Source organism: Salvia splendens, chromosome 13, assembly GCF_004379255.2.
Source record: "Salvia splendens isolate huo1 chromosome 13, SspV2, whole genome shotgun sequence".
Taxonomy (NCBI): Eukaryota; Viridiplantae; Streptophyta; class Magnoliopsida; order Lamiales; family Lamiaceae; genus Salvia; species Salvia splendens.
The window spans coordinates 32,342,050-32,357,511 of record NC_056044.1 but is presented as its reverse complement, the minus strand read 5'-3'; the positions used below and the strand labels follow the sequence as shown (position 1 = coordinate 32,357,511).

The window sequence follows — 15,462 nt, the reverse complement described above, 5'->3', positions numbered from 1 at the left end:
TTTGTCTTAGTTGTGAGCCGCAATGAACACAATCATACACCAAATCCCTAACAATTGAGCATTCCCCATCTCCTACCTAAGGTGTATTCACCTCCTTTTTTCTTCACATTCAAATTCAATTTCACTCATGGAGGAAGATGTTCAGCAGAGCTTCTGTTTCTGCAAATCCGGTAATTTCTCTCAATTTTTGAGCTTCTACTGATATTTCCCACAATAGATTTCAGCTGTGCTAAATAATTAGATGATGCTATTAACTTGTTTTGCGCATTAGTAAACCTGTATTTTTATTGCACTTAATGTGTTCGAGGAAATGCATAAGATGGATGTTTGTTAAGGACTCAATTCCTTAACGGTGATCGGCGGCGGATTGCTCGGCGATCAATACTAACTTCCGGCGTCCTGAGATAGGATCGGCGGAGATTCTAGCTTCTGGCTGTGCGCGGAATTCCTCCGTCGGACAGCGATGAAACTAGGGATAGAGTAATTCTCGTTGGTTTGTGGGAGAAAGTAATATTTCTATTCATTCATTGTTTCATTGTTGGATGATTAAATATGATAACAAGCTCTCCTATTTATAATACTAGAATACTACCCTAACTTATTGAATAAAAAACTAAGATATGGAAAAGATTTGGTGAAATAAAAGATGACTAAATAATTGTGATTTCCTAAGATATGGGATCGTATCAATGTTCCTGTGAATACATTTCTGTTGATATCTTTTGCGTTGTGTAGACTTTGATTTTGCTATTCCGGGCATCTTCTTCAAGAGTGGTAGCGAACCAGATATCCCAACGAAAGGAATCCTTTTTTGGTAGATAAGGGTGATGATGTTGTTAAATTGTTCGAAAAGCTTGTGGATCTGAAACTGTGTGAACCTAATGAAGTTACAATGGAATAATGACCGATGACTCCTGATAAGGTTGGCATCTCGATTTTTCTATGACACTTCTTTTGAAGGAGATTCGAAAGAAGTAGTAAGAAACTGATGCCAAGTCTAATAATGTGTTGATTGACGTGTTATGCTGAGAAATTATTCGAAAAGTTTTTTGGATTTCTGATGGGAGTCTAACTATGTTATTATTATGGACTCATGGTGATGTGTGGACTTTGCAAAGCTGGACAAATAGTTATAGCTCACGATCTGCATCATATATATTTGCACTGCGTAGCTACACAAATAAAGTTTGTGTTGATCAACAAAGTCCAACAATTTGTGGGGATTCCTTCTTCATTAAAGGATTGTTTTTAGATGATAAGGTTTGATCCTTTCTTCATTAAAGGATTGTTTTTAGAGGATAAGTTTGATTGTTGTTTAGAGGATAAGGTTGGCGATTAGAGACTGTATGAGCCTAATGATGTTATGATATGATAGTGATATATGCGCATTGCAAATGTTGCACAAATATTTGTAGCCCACAAGTATTTGATGCTTTGGTTGCAATTCTAAGTTTGGAGACACTCAAATGTAGTATCACAAATCATGTGGTTAAGTATAATTATGTTGTTATTGCATCTCCTGCTTTGATGTTGCCTTATGGACTGGAAAACATACTTTTGAGTGGCATGGACTTTTTCTAAGAATACTTGGATGTCATTGGCTCTTTGCTTGTGATATCATCCCTATGCGTTCGGTGGTTCAAAGTGGGAGGTTTTTCGAGACTTTAGCTTCTTCCAATGGAGATAGTGATTTGGTGCAATGGAAACCGAGATTTGGATGCCTTGCTTTAGCTACCTAAGCAAGCATAAACACTGTTGTACACCCGAAGAGATCCATTGGCTGTGTGTATGCTGTTCTTATGTTGAGAAATCGATGAGCATCAAGCTTAAAAGGTTAGCCAAAATAACTGTGGAATTTCAAATTATAACAACGCCCATTATAGAATTTAACTTCAATTTTGATATAGAATATATCATGTTATTGTATATGCTCACATCGAATGTTGTTCATCAATTTTTAGGTGTGGAACCTAAATAGCAGATCCAGAAAGGTTACATAGATGAGGAGTAAGAGTGGTTTACCATTTACTTTCATGAACTGCTGTTGTGGTGATTCAAACTCTCGTCTTGAGGAGATATCTTACCAATTAAGTTGTACTTCATGGTTTAATCTTAAACTATGTTCTCATAAGATATTGTTCTGATAGCTTATAAAAAGTTAAGGTGTTTAAATAGCAACTATTGATATTTATATATTTATCGTCATTGAAAATGTCTGAACTCTTAAATTTTAATAAAAATTGAAATATTGTCCTTTTTGCTATTGTTCTAAATCTGAGACATTTTTGTTGAAATAAGATGATATCGAACTCTTGAGCCTTTTTCTAGATAGACTACATAATTTAGGCACAACGTTGGTACTATTTGAGTGAATATATAAATGGTTACATGAATAGTAAGGTTTGCATATAAATAGCCCACGAAGGGTGTGTTCGGTTTGTGATATTGTATTCCGGGATTAAATATGTATTGTGTTTAGTTTATAAGATTCAATCTCACAACTCAATCTTAAATGAATAATTATGAGATAATTAGTCATAGTTAACTTCTCATAACTAAAATAATCTTACAGCTCAACCATAGATTATATCTTTTTATCTAGAAAACCAAACATCATCAAATAATATGGATAGTCCATGGACTTAAATAAAGGTAATCTCCCTCATTGTATTTTCGCTAGTTGGCCAATTATTAACCGAAAATGTCTTCAATGGAGGACATTTTTGAACTTTCATAAAACTGAGATACATGAGTATTAGGTATAATATTTTCTCTAATGTTCTATTCCCACAATATTCGAATGTAGTTAAATAATCCCTTCATCTTTAAAAAAATAGATAACTTTTGAAACTAACATAAGTTTTAATACACATTTGATTAAATAAAAAAAAGAAAAAAATGAAATATTATTAATAAATAAAATAGGGTTCAGGGTTTAGAGAAAACATTTCTGGAAATAGACTTGGTCTATTTTTTAATAATATCTAAAAATATCAATTTTGCAAAGCAAATCATATTCTTCGCTCAAAATCAAAATTCTACAGCCCAACTCGTACGTATCTGTTTTCTCTGTTGAAAAGAAATCTATTCCAAAAAATACTCACTCTCATACTTGCAGATTTGCCGCGGAAACCTAAAAAATTCAACAATGGAAGATGAAGAACTCTGGGATTTCGATTCAGAATCGCTGAGCTTCGAGAAGGATCGGCATATATACTATCTGGAGATGATGTATCGGGGGCTGCCTGCTCCCTATCAAGGCCAAGAGATCAACCGCCTCACTCTCGCCTACTTCGTCATCTCCGGCCTCGACATCTTCGCCGCTCTCGATCGAGTATCTCCTCTTTCCATAATTCTATTTCTTTGTGAAATTTTAAGCTTTTTTTATTGAAAATTATGCTCGAATCTGAACTTGTTTGTAGATGCAGGGATTGATTTTATCATAAAGTTTACCTTTTTTATTGAACTTGATTTCGGATTTTTGGGTTGAGTAACTGCGCCATATTGTGATGTTATAAAAATTTGCTAATTGCAATAATATAAAGGGTGAAACTAGAAGTTTATAACTAAGTAGTTAGTGTGAATTGTGAAATACTCCCTTACTATTTTGGGAAATAGCATTAGATATTTATGATGTCAGTTATATAACTTCACCGCTGTACTCAAGATGTGATTTATTATTAGTAAGTGTGATGAACAGACATTCCTCAAGTAAATATTGAAATATAGATATAACTAGGCACCATGTTCTTAGTAATATGGTGTATTTGTATTGATTTGAACTACGAATAAAGTATATAATTTTTTTTAACCGTCAGCCGTGCATTGCCACTAGGTTTTGTTCGGAGAAACTAATAGTGAAGGTTGCCTTCAACTCGACAGTGTTATGTGAAATAATTTTTTAATCAGCAGCCTTGTTTAGGTACCTTTTATTGTTGCATTCGAGGCTGTTGAGGTTTTATAAATGGATAGACGGGTCTAGAAAGGGTTTTGAGCAGGTTTACGGTCAGCCAAACTGAGGTTTTGGATACATGTTTCGGCTGGAGGCTCAAATCTGGATTGTAATCTTCATTTAGTTTTGCTGTTAGTTATAGTTCGAGAAGGATTCTTGGGGTTTAAATTGCATAATTAGAGCTTCAGCCTTCAACATTGCTGCCATGAGTGGCAGTGTGCATCAGTTTCTGCTTGTAGTTGTAGCTGACGGTTTAACATTTAGCTCAGAAGATATATTTTTTGACAATCTGTTCTATCTTTTTGTTAGATTGACAAAGAAGCAGTCATTAATTGGGTTTTATCACTTCAAGCTTATCCAAAGAATGACAGAACATTTGAAAATGGTGAGGTAATTAACTGAGATCTTCCTTTTAGGACAGAAGTAATGCTACAGCATTGCTATATTTTTATGAACATGTGTACTATCTGCACAGGCCAGTTCTACGGATTCCATGGTTCCAGAAGCTCCCAATTCCAATCAGATAATAGCGGGGTACGAAATTGTTTATAGCATATTTAGGCATCAAATGCATAGGCCGTGTTCTTTTTTTTCTTGCTGCGGTATTTGATTTATTTGTTTAAATACGTCTGTGCAGGCTGCAAAACTCAATGCCAGTCACCTAGCAAGCACGTATTGTGCACTGGCAATATTAAAGACTGTTGGCTATGATTTATCTCAAATAGACTCTGAATTATTATTGAAATCAATGAGAACTCTGCAACAGCCTAATGGATGGTACTATTTTAGTTCATCATTCGCCCTTGGTATTAATCTATTTCGACGGCTATCTCGTCTACTTGTAGGGCTTTTAGTGCCTGATCCTGCTATTCATTTTATCTTCCTTTTGCTTGGCGTGATAACTGATGCTACATGTGTCCTAGTTTTATGCCCGTTCACACTGGAGGAGAAACAGATCTCCGCTTTGTGTTTTGTGCAGGTAAGAAAATTCTTTCAATGGATAGTTAAGTTTCATTTTCTTCTAAATGATGATTCAACTATGTAGTTTTTTATTCTTCAGCGGCCATTTGTTCAATGTTGAAGAATTGGACTGGCATGGATCGTGAGAAGGCTAAGGAATTTATTAGAAATTGCCAGGTAGTTCCCCTAACTTCTTAACTTAGCTCATCCGATATTCACCAATAGTATATTCAAGAACTTGCCAATTGACTTTGCCTGCAGTCGTATGACGGTGGATTTGGACTGATTCCAGTTGCAGAATCTCATGGTGAGTGGATTTGAAAATCATCAAATCTCTTAGTTTGTTTGCTATGGGGTGGTTTCTTTCAGAAATTATGAACTCAATGAACCTGCCAATTCATCCCCATTTTTCTTCGTTGTGTTTTGTGATAAGCAATCAACACTGGTATTTAAGATGGAGATTTTTCAGTTCGTGGTTGGTCACTCCTTGCAGATATTTTTAACACTTATTTGAATTGATTTCGTGTCACAGGTGGTGCCACTTATTGTGCTGTTGCATCTCTTAAACTGATGGGGTTCTTGGGAGAAGATTCACTATCTGAAAAAGCATCCTCTGATGTCATCAATGTGCCATTGCTTCTGGATTGGAGTTTGCAGGTTTATGCTCTATTAAGTTATAGAAAACATTAGACAAGTCTATTTCAATGTTGCGGAAGCTGAACTAAGAATAAGTGAAGTAAAATTATACCTGGAATATCGTTTTATTCTGAGTTCAGATTAAGTCATAAATAATTAGGTCTCCTGTCCAAAAAGAAGCATAGAATACACTGAACTTGAGAGAATGGTTTTTAACTTTTTCCTTAACGAGACCTCGTGTGTTATGTTGCAGAAGCAGGCATTCGAAGATGGTGGCTTCCGAGGTAGAGCGAACAAGCCAACTGATACGTGTTACGCTTTTTGGTGTGTTTTAATGATCCTTGTGTTGGTGTTTTTTTAATCTTTGTCATTTCTTGTTGTAACCGAAATAGTATAAAATTTTTTAGGGTGGGAGGAACTCTAAGGATTCTACAAGCCGATAAATTCATAAACGAGGAAGCATTGCGTGGATTTTTGCTGACTTGTCAATATAAGGTGCTTTTCTCCTCTCCTTTGGTGTCTAATAACTGGACTATTATGTTAGAACCTTGAAATTTTGAAATGCATTACCTCTATTTCCATTGTTTCCCATAACGCTAATTTTTTTTGTCAAAACCATGAAACTCCAAACAATAACTGCATGCTACAAGAGTATATTGATATGTCATGTTTTTTCTCGACTATTTAGACTGCATATATCATAGATATATATGGTTGCATCAATTTGACACTTTTATTGGTAATGAATCTGTGTAATATGATACTACTTTTCATTATCTCCTCTCGGGTCCTCTGGTTTTCTTCATGTAGTTTTCATTGTCTGAAAGTTGTGTTTCCAGCTTGACCCTGGATCTCCTCTCTTGTGCCAGTATGGTGGTTTCAGTAAATTCCCACGGGTGTTGCCAGATATTTACCACTCCTATTATGGATTTTGCGCATTTAGCATGTTGAGAGAACCCGGTCTCAACCCTTTATGCGTTGAACTGGGTATATCGGCTATTGCTGCAATTGGACTTTGAGTGCTGCACTGGCACAAGATCAGACCCGAGTAAAGAAGTATACCACGATCAGCTACACTAACAGCACCATAACTACAATTTTCTGCAAGAAATTTATCCAGGTTTCTGTGTTTCTTTTTCCATTGTCTTGTTTATAGCCACACATTGCTGTAGTAAGTAACTTAAGCTTAGTCGAACATATTTCTTGAATCTTGATTGCAAAAAACACTGTTATGAACTTCGACTCATTTTGCAATTTAGGGTACGATCTTTGGAATGTCGAAATATGGTCGACATGTTATATTTGTTTCACGCTTAACACACGATTAACTTTCGTTATCAGAGAGTTGACATGGCACCCCTTACCGAGTTTTACATTCGACATGTCAAGCTTTTTAGTGTTAATTTGATAATAAATCAAAAGGTTGTGATACTATGATGTGGAATTGAAACAAAAGTTTGTCTAATCTATAATAAACCGAACAAAACCAATAAAGACACATTTCTTGATTTTATATAGTTATCTTTGTTTGCAATATTGACCTTTTATTGAGTGTAGACAGGGTATATTTCATCACAGCTAGTTGATTATTTTCTACCTGTAAAAGAATTGACATATTCTCTCAGATAAATTATTCTTTCAAAAGGGCATGTCTCATTTATAAAATTGTACTATATCAATCATTACATTTTACATTTTTATTTTTATTTTTATTTTGATCCATGCAGTAGATGTCCTCTCGCCAATTCCGGTTGTTAACCATCAGTCACGGTTATGGTTCCGGTTCCAAAATTGATAGCATCGGTTCAAATCTGATTGAATCCTCGATTCTGATTGGTTAGAATCCAATTGTTGAATTGGCAATTCCGATCTAACCATACAGCCTTAGATTCATTACAGAGCATGTATAGAAGGGTAAATACTTTTACTGGTTGAAACAAAACTTTTAACATAAAAAATTAATGATGGGACATAATATTTGAAATTAAAAATGGGAGGAAATGTCCAAGAAATGTGAGGAAGGAATGATTATTGTTGTTAGGCACATTACTTTATGTTAGCACGCACGAGAATGTTTTTCACGGGTTAAACTTTGCATTTTGTTCTTTTTGAAAAGGCCAAACCTTACACTACACTTTCCCACCATTACTTTAATTATTTACGCCACAAAACTTTAGATTCTTTTGAAATTCTTTTTCACTGTATTACTAATATTGTAACCGATGTAACTCAAATTAATAAGTTAGGAATTTGAGTTACCATGATCAATTATTTTAATGCGAGAAATAATTATATACTACTCCCTCCGTCCCGTACTACTCGCACTTATTTCCTTTTTGGGCGTCCCAAGTTACTTGCACTCTTTCCATTTCTAGTAAAAAATTTCACCTACAGCCGTCATTTTTGACTTTCCTATACACTCATTCCTTAATCTCCGAGCCGAAAAGGAAATGAGCGAGTAGCCCGGGACGGAGGGAGTAATATATTTGGGTTATATAGTTGTCAAGAGGCCCACACCTACTTTCTTTTCTAATTTCAACTCATCACTGTCACACTCATTCTACTTCCATTTTTGGATATTAGAAAATTAGACTATAAGTTGTGGAATAATAGGCCATGGTGTATGAATTGGATAATGGGATTCGAATGATAGAGTTTTTGAATTCAAATTATGGACGTAGAATTTAATTTCAAATAAAAAGCTACTTATATCACTAAAAAAGTTAGGTGCAAGATTCGGATGATAGATTTTGAATCAAAATTATGGGCGTAGAATTTAATTCACAATAAATAGTTCATAATTATATAAACTAGTACTAAAAAAATAGGAATATACTTATTCTACCTTTCACTTAAATAATTTATCAATATTGGCCATGTCTCATTCTATAAACGAATGAAGTTCTCCTATAACAAGATAATTACGTTAATACGCACTAAATAAACAAATAATAAAATCAAATACGATGAGAGTAAAATCACTAATGTATGCAAACATTCATACAAAACACAAGAGATAATTAATTTCAGGAGCATTTCTTCACAAATTTACATCATAATCTACAAAAATCTCTCCCTTCAATATGCACAACAAAATTTTCAAAGTATACAACAATTAAACTAATACAAATTCCACTCCCACATAAAAAAATATGGAAAAAACGATCATTTCCTATTCATAACAAAAACAAGAAATCAAATTAAAAAACTCATCTAAAAAATTCACCTAGAACATCTTGATGAAGAAAAACACTCTCCATCAACATCTCTCTCATCAATAACCAACTCAATAAACTCCCCATTTTCTCTCTCCTCGCCGCCCTCCTCCCTCCTCCGCCGCTTCTCCTCCGCCTCCCTCAGGAACCTAAACACCGGCGGCGGACTCGCCCGCCGCCGGTTAAACTCCGCATCTCCCTCCCACTCCCCGCCAAACGACGGCGTCAGAGGCGGCGTGAAGTACGGCGGCGAAGCCGCCGGCGTCAGAAACGGCGTCTCCAAAATATGCAGCAAATCGCCCAAATTGAAGCCCCCATCTTCCGATTCCAAATCCTCCCTAGTCTCCTCCGCGATCGTGAACAGAAATCGCGGGAAGCTCCCCATGTTCTCCTCCGCAAACGGCTTCTTCAGCCAGAGGTCTTTGGACTGCGGTTCGTGGACGGCGGAGGAGGAGGTGGGCCCCCTGCAAAATTGGAGAATGTGTGAAAAATTGGATCTTTTTTGATGGGTTTGGGTTTGTTGGTGATTCTTCTTTCGCCATAGGAGGTAGTAGAGCTCGGCGGCGAGGGCGAGGAGGAGGCTGCCGAAGATGATGCATAATCCCAGGCCTAATTTGGTTATGGATTTCATTTTTGTGTTTTGGAGATGAATTGCTATGTGGGAATGGGATTGGGTTTTTTCATTGATTTGAGAGTGTTTGAGGAATTTGGTTTGTGGTTTGTTTTTGGTGTGAGAGGGAGTGGGGTTTGGTTATGGGGGTTGATGAGGTTTTGTGGGGACAAAAGGGGGAGAGGGAATGTGTGTTTGTGTGTGTGTTTTATGGATGGTGATAGGCTGTAAAATGATGGAAAGGAGAGGGAGATTCATAGATAATGGATCATGCAAGCTGTTTTGGTTTGTTTTTGTAAGGGTCTAATCATAAATCCGATATTAGAAGGTGGTGTATGATAATTGAACCGTTAGGGTGTCCACTATAAGATGGACACGCCCAATAGCCCCGCCCCAGTTTTTTGTCCATAGCCCCAATTTTTTATCCATAGCCCCAAAATTCTATTTCCGCCACTATAGTGGACAACTCCAATAGCCCCAAAATTTTATAATCAACTTTCATTTTATAATATATCAAGTAATTATTAACAAATTTATCGGGCTCTAATTAGTGGATTAAGAAAGACCGACTATACGAATTAAAAATAAACGTTGGTGAGCACCGACGTGGTCTCGTGGGATTGTCCTCCGATGAGTAATGGTGCGAGGGATCGGATCCTCCGCATCCTCCGCCTCCTCCGCCAAACGGGCCGCTACATCCTGTTGCACCTGTTGAATCAGAGCATTCCAATTGTCTCTCCACAAATTGTTCATTTCCGACCCCAAATTGTAGTGAGAGAAATTTGTATAGATGTTGTGTTTGAATGGTGTGAAAATAATGAATGAAGTGGGGTGTATTTATAGGTGAATAGAAATGTAAAAAAAAAAAAATAAAAAATTCGCGCCGAATAGCCGCGGCTTCTTCCTCGTTACACTATAGGCGCCGCGCCTATAGGCGCGGCTATAGCTCCATCGCCGCGTCCTCGCCCCGCACGCGGCTATCCCGCGTCCGCCGCCTCCCTCCCCCCTTGCCGCACCTCCAAATCAAAATGGCATAGATACGCCTTGAAGATTTTATAATCATTGATTGATGGGATGAAATGGCATTTTATTAAAGCGCAAATTTGTGTAACAGTACAAAATTGGACACTAAAAGAAAAGTGAAAAAGGGTAAGAACGAAAAATGAGTTGAAAAATAATTATTACTATTGCTTACACAATTTATCACATGTGAGCGTATCTCGAAATCTGATATCTTTTCAACCATACTAGATGCACCAAATGCACTTGTGTTTTTCAGCATTTCACTATTTATTTCATAACTTTTGTCATAGTTTGTTTGTTTTGTATGTTCATACAAAAAAGTATATCATTAGAATAAATGTGACAGTATTAGAATAAATGTGCTATATCTCGAGAATGTAAAAAGTGGGTCGTGTGCATATAAAAGCAAGAAAGAAATCCTTATCATATAGTTATTTTTATGTCCTATGGAATGTGATTTTTCTTTTTAGTTTAATGATAAATTGTAATGTTATAAAATCTCCAAACGACAATTGTTGAGGTCTCATTTTTGAAAAAATAATTCGCATATCAGAATGACAACCATAGCATTTTCTACCAACCCTTAGGTCTTCCTTGCGATTTAAAGTGAATATGTCATTATCTAATAAATATTGAATTCAAATGTAGAATTTGTATGATATTTTCTACTATGTAACAAGAAAATGTGACCACTGTTGGAATAACCAAAAATGAGAAAAGAACATGACATAAATGTGGAATTTGACTTTCAAGTTAAAATTACCAACTATATGACAAAATTATCCAATCCTACTATTCAATTCAAGTCTAGCTAGATTTTCCTACAGAGTGACAATTATTGGCATTCAAACATAGAGAGGTTTATTTGTAAACATTTGTTAATGGATATAGAATCCTAATCTACCACTCCTAAGTAAGTTGATACAGTCCAAATAAAAATTGATTTATATTATTGTTGAATTCAATGTTTTATTGGAATTCTAAGATAGAGAGGTTTATTTGCTCATGACTTGTCACAGTCCAAATAAAAATCAATTTATTTTGTATTTAATTAACATTCAAAAGTGTGAAAATCCAGAATAATATATGAAGAGGAATATAGAAATATCACTTTATTATATCATACAAAAAACTGAAGTCCAGAACATACAAGCAGGAATATAGAAATACTAGTACTACCAAGTTTCAATATTAGACAACAACAAAAACAACCAAGCCCAAAAACAATTATCAAAAGCTTAATCAACTTCCTCAATCTTGGGGCCAGCACCACCAGTACCGCCGCCGCTGCTACCGCCAGCTCCACCGCCAACAGACGGCCCATCTTCATCCATGCCATCGACACCGCCACCGCCCTGATACATCTTGGCGATAATCGGGTTGCAGAGACCCTCCAGCTCCTTCATCTTATCCTCGAACTCATCCGCCTCCGCGAGCTGGTTCCCCTCCAGCCACTGGATCGCACCATCGATGGCGTCCTCGATCTTCTTCTTGTCCGCAGCATCGAGCTTCGACGCGATCTTCTCATCCTTGATCGTGTTCCTCATGTTGTACGCGTAGTTCTCCAGCGCGTTCTTCGCCTCCACCTTCTTCTTCACCTCCTCGTCCTCGGCCTTGTACCTCTCGGCCTCCTCCACCATCTTCTCAATCTCCTCCTTCGACAGCCTCCCCTTGTCGTTCGTGATCGTGATCTTGTTCTTCTGCCCTGTCGTCTTGTCCTCAGCCGAGACGTTCAAGATGCCGTTGGCGTCAATGTCGAAGCAGACGCTGATCTGAGGTACGCCTCTGGGCGCTGGAGGGATGCCCGAGAGCTCGAATTTCCCGAGCAGGTTGTTGTCTCGTGTTCTCGTTCTTTCGCCTTCGTAGACTTGGATCAGAACGCCTGGCTGGTTATCTGAATATGTAGAGAAAATCTGCTCCTTCTTGGTGGGAATGGTGGTGTTCCTCGGGATGAGCACTGTCATGACGCCTCCGGCCGTCTCGAGCCCCAACGAGAGCGGGGTCACGTCGAGGAGGAGAAGATCCTGCACCTTCTGATTCCCTTCTCCGCTCAGGATGGCCGCCTGAACCGCAGCACCATACGCCACGGCCTCATCGGGGTTGATGCTCTTGCAGAGCTCCTTCCCGTTGAAGAAATCCTGCAGCAGCTGCTGCACCTTCGGAATCCTCGTCGAGCCACCAACGAGCACGACGTCGTGGACGCTGCTCTTATCCATCTTGGCATCCCTCAAACACTTCTCCACCGGCTCCATACACTTCCTGAACAAATCCATGTTCATCTCCTCGAACCTAGCACGAGTGATGGATGAGTAGAAATCAACTCCCTCATACAACGAATCGATCTCGATCGTCGTCTGGGCCGTCGAGGAGAGTGTCCTCTTCGCCCTCTCACACGCAGTTCTCAACCTCCTCAAAGCCCTCGGATTGTTGCCAATATCCTTCTTATGCTTCCTCTTAAACTCCTGCACAAAGTGGTTCACCATCCGGTTGTCGAAATCCTCACCACCGAGATGTGTGTCTCCAGCCGTGGCCTTGACCTCGAAGATGCCTTCCTCGATCGTGAGGAGGGAGACATCAAAAGTGCCACCACCAAGGTCAAAGATGAGCACGTTCTTCTCGCCCGCGCTGCTCGCCTTCTTATCGAGTCCATAGGCGATGGCAGCAGCTGTCGGCTCGTTGATGATACGCATGACGTTGAGGCCAGCAATGACACCGGCGTCCTTGGTAGCCTGGCGCTGAGAGTCATTGAAGTAGGCAGGCACTGTGACGACAGCGTTCTTGATGGTTGAGCCGAGATACGCCTCTGCGATCTCCCTCATCTTGATGAGGACCATGGAGGAAATCTCCTCGGCGGCGAACTGCTTCTCTTCGCCCTTGTAGTTGACGATGATCATAGGCTTGTCGGCTGGCCCCGCGATGACCTTGAACGGCCAAAGCTTCATGTCGCTCTGTACAGAAGGATCGCTGAATCTTCTACCGATTAACCGTTTTGCATCTGATTCACAGAGCGGAATTCGTGTGAGCAAAAATTCTTAAACACATCATACTATAAGTCAGTGAAAAATCGAAGGATTTTTTTCAAATTCGTGTGAGCGAAAAATCTCAAACAATTTTTTCTATTATCACCAAATTGAGATTTCAATTCCAAATTAGGTAGCTATTAAGCAAAATTAATGAACTACGAAACACCAACAAACAACACATATATAGCAAAATCATCAGAAAAAAAGAGGTAGAACAAATTTAACCAAAATAATAGCAGTTTATGAAAACGCAAACAGCTACGATTCACCAAATTGAGATTTCAAATTCGAAATTAGGCAGCTATTAAGCTTAAATATCGAATCAAAACAGCAGACAACACCAATCAACAACACATCCAAGCAGAATCATCAGAGAAAAAAGGTAGAACGAAAAAACACTCACCGAAAACAGTGTTGGTAGGGTTCATAGCGACCTGATTTTTGGCGGCATCACCGATGAGGCGCTCGGTGTCAGTGAAAGCAACATACGACGGCGTGGTGCGGTTACCCTGATCATTGGCGATGATCTCGACGCGGTCGTGCTGCCACACTCCAACGCACGAGTAGGTCGTGCCTAAATCGATTCCGATCGCAGGTCCCTCGCCTTTTCCAGCCATTCTAGCTACTCAATCGAACTGAAAATCTCACAGAAGAAGAAATCGAAGTTTGAATGCGCTGAATCAGCAGCTTTTGAAGTTTTTTGATTTAATTTGATTTTCTGTAAGCGGTGAAGGAAAACAGGGTATAAATAGTAGGGGAGAGTAATCTAGAGAATTCTGGTGTGTTGGCGCGTGTTTTTGTTCTGGTTAGTTCCAGAGAACTCTTTCTCGGCTCATTTTCGGCTCATATACCCCTCCTTCCCCTAGAAAATATGAATATTTAATTCGATATTTATTTTAATAGTCCTTTCATTTCATAATAAGTGTCATTTTTATTGTGATGACAAATTTTATGAAACTTAAAAAAATTAGTAGAATATGGGATCAGCTTTTTATATTAATTTTATAATAAAATATGAATGAAGTGAGTTATTGAACGGACCGAAATTTTATAATAAAATGTGAATGAAGTGAGTTATTGAACGGACCGAAATAGAAAGGAGTGATAATTATTATAGGAGCTACATAATAAATAAAATAAACATTAAAAAAATAATTAAAATATTATTATTAAAAAATTGATCTCAAGGAAAAAAAGTTTTTAATATTAAAAAATTTATACTTTTTCAAGATAGAAGGACTAGAAAATATAAATAAATTATTAATATTATAATAATCTCCATCATTTTGTGGTCCTGCTATTCAATTTATGAAATTAATTAGATTAAAAAATTAAACTAATTAGCATGTACTCCCTCCGTCGACTATTAAGAATCTCATTTCTTGGCGGCACGAGTTTTAAGAAATTGTAAAAAAATGAGTGGAAAAAAGTTATTGAAATAGGGGTCTCACTTGGATGAACTCCCTCCGTCCCCAAAGAGTATGAACTTTGGGTTCGGCACGAGTTTTAATGCATTATTGGTAAAGTAAGAGAGAGCGAGATAGAGAAGGTTTTTTTAAGTATGGTTAGTGGATGATGTGTCTCACCTCATTAGACAGAAGAGGGTTTCAAAAATTGGAATGTTCATACTCTTTGGGGACGGACGAAAAAGGAAATAGTGCATACTCTTCAGGGACGGTGGGAGTATTAGTTTTAAATGAAATGTGAGTAGAATGAGTTAGTAGAAGGTTGAACCTTATTACCATTTATGGTAAAAGTGAACCGGGACTCTTATTCACGGAAGGACTGAAATGAAAAACAAGACTCATATTCGCGGACGAAGGGAGTACATATCTTCATCGATTAAGTTTGTAAGAGTATTTTTTTTCAACTTTTCATGTTGTTTTGATTCGAATTGAACAAAATTGAATAAAATAATGTATATATTATATATAAATTTCCAAATTTATAATGTAATACTGATATATTATATTATTTAAAATAGGGATATAATGTAATAGAATATTTATGTGCCTTAGTTTGGATTATAAAACTGCTTGCATT

At 37.6% G+C, this 15,462-nt stretch overlaps 3 protein-coding genes and 1 long non-coding RNA gene across 6 annotated transcripts; 2 read left to right on the top strand and 2 right to left on the bottom strand.

Annotated features, from left to right (window-relative positions):
- LOC121762069 lies at nucleotides 1-2,263 on the top strand. The gene is made up of 2 exons (XR_006042158.1): nucleotides 1-1,833; nucleotides 1,962-2,263. It is a non-coding gene; the product is annotated as an uncharacterized LOC121762069 (long non-coding RNA).
- A 698-nt stretch (nucleotides 2,264-2,961) lies between these two features.
- Nucleotides 2,962-6,847, top strand: LOC121762067 (geranylgeranyl transferase type-1 subunit beta-like). 3 transcript variants are annotated; one of them, XM_042157827.1, is made up of 12 exons: nucleotides 2,962-3,052; nucleotides 3,119-3,334; nucleotides 4,262-4,337; nucleotides 4,428-4,486; nucleotides 4,590-4,729; nucleotides 4,876-4,931; nucleotides 5,013-5,089; nucleotides 5,174-5,219; nucleotides 5,445-5,569; nucleotides 5,802-5,872; nucleotides 5,956-6,043; nucleotides 6,418-6,847. In XM_042157827.1, exons 2-12 carry the CDS (start codon nucleotides 3,149-3,151, stop codon nucleotides 6,565-6,567), a joined length of 1,074 nt encoding a protein of 357 aa, XP_042013761.1. In that variant the 5' UTR covers nucleotides 2,962-3,052; nucleotides 3,119-3,148; the 3' UTR covers nucleotides 6,568-6,847. The 3 variants fall into 3 exon arrangements, with proteins under 3 accessions (XP_042013761.1, XP_042013759.1, XP_042013760.1); XM_042157825.1 differs by having other exon boundaries at nucleotides 6,388-6,847; XM_042157826.1 differs by lacking the exon at nucleotides 2,962-3,052 and having other exon boundaries at nucleotides 3,062-3,334; nucleotides 6,388-6,847.
- A 1,702-nt stretch (nucleotides 6,848-8,549) lies between these two features.
- Nucleotides 8,550-9,644, bottom strand: LOC121761091. The gene has a single exon (XM_042156682.1). The coding sequence runs from the start codon at nucleotides 9,392-9,394 to the stop codon at nucleotides 8,771-8,773; it is 624 nt and encodes a 207-aa protein (XP_042012616.1). The 5' UTR covers nucleotides 9,395-9,644; the 3' UTR covers nucleotides 8,550-8,770.
- Nucleotides 9,645-11,493: 1,849 nt separating this feature from the next.
- Nucleotides 11,494-14,228, bottom strand: LOC121761843 (heat shock cognate 70 kDa protein). Its single transcript, XM_042157530.1, has 2 exons — nucleotides 13,823-14,228; nucleotides 11,494-13,391 (listed from the first exon to the last, which is right to left on the bottom strand). The coding sequence occupies exons 1-2, from the start codon at nucleotides 14,034-14,036 to the stop codon at nucleotides 11,635-11,637; spliced, it is 1,971 nt and encodes a 656-aa protein (XP_042013464.1). The 5' UTR covers nucleotides 14,037-14,228; the 3' UTR covers nucleotides 11,494-11,634.
- Nucleotides 14,229-15,462: the final 1,234 nt, after the last annotated feature.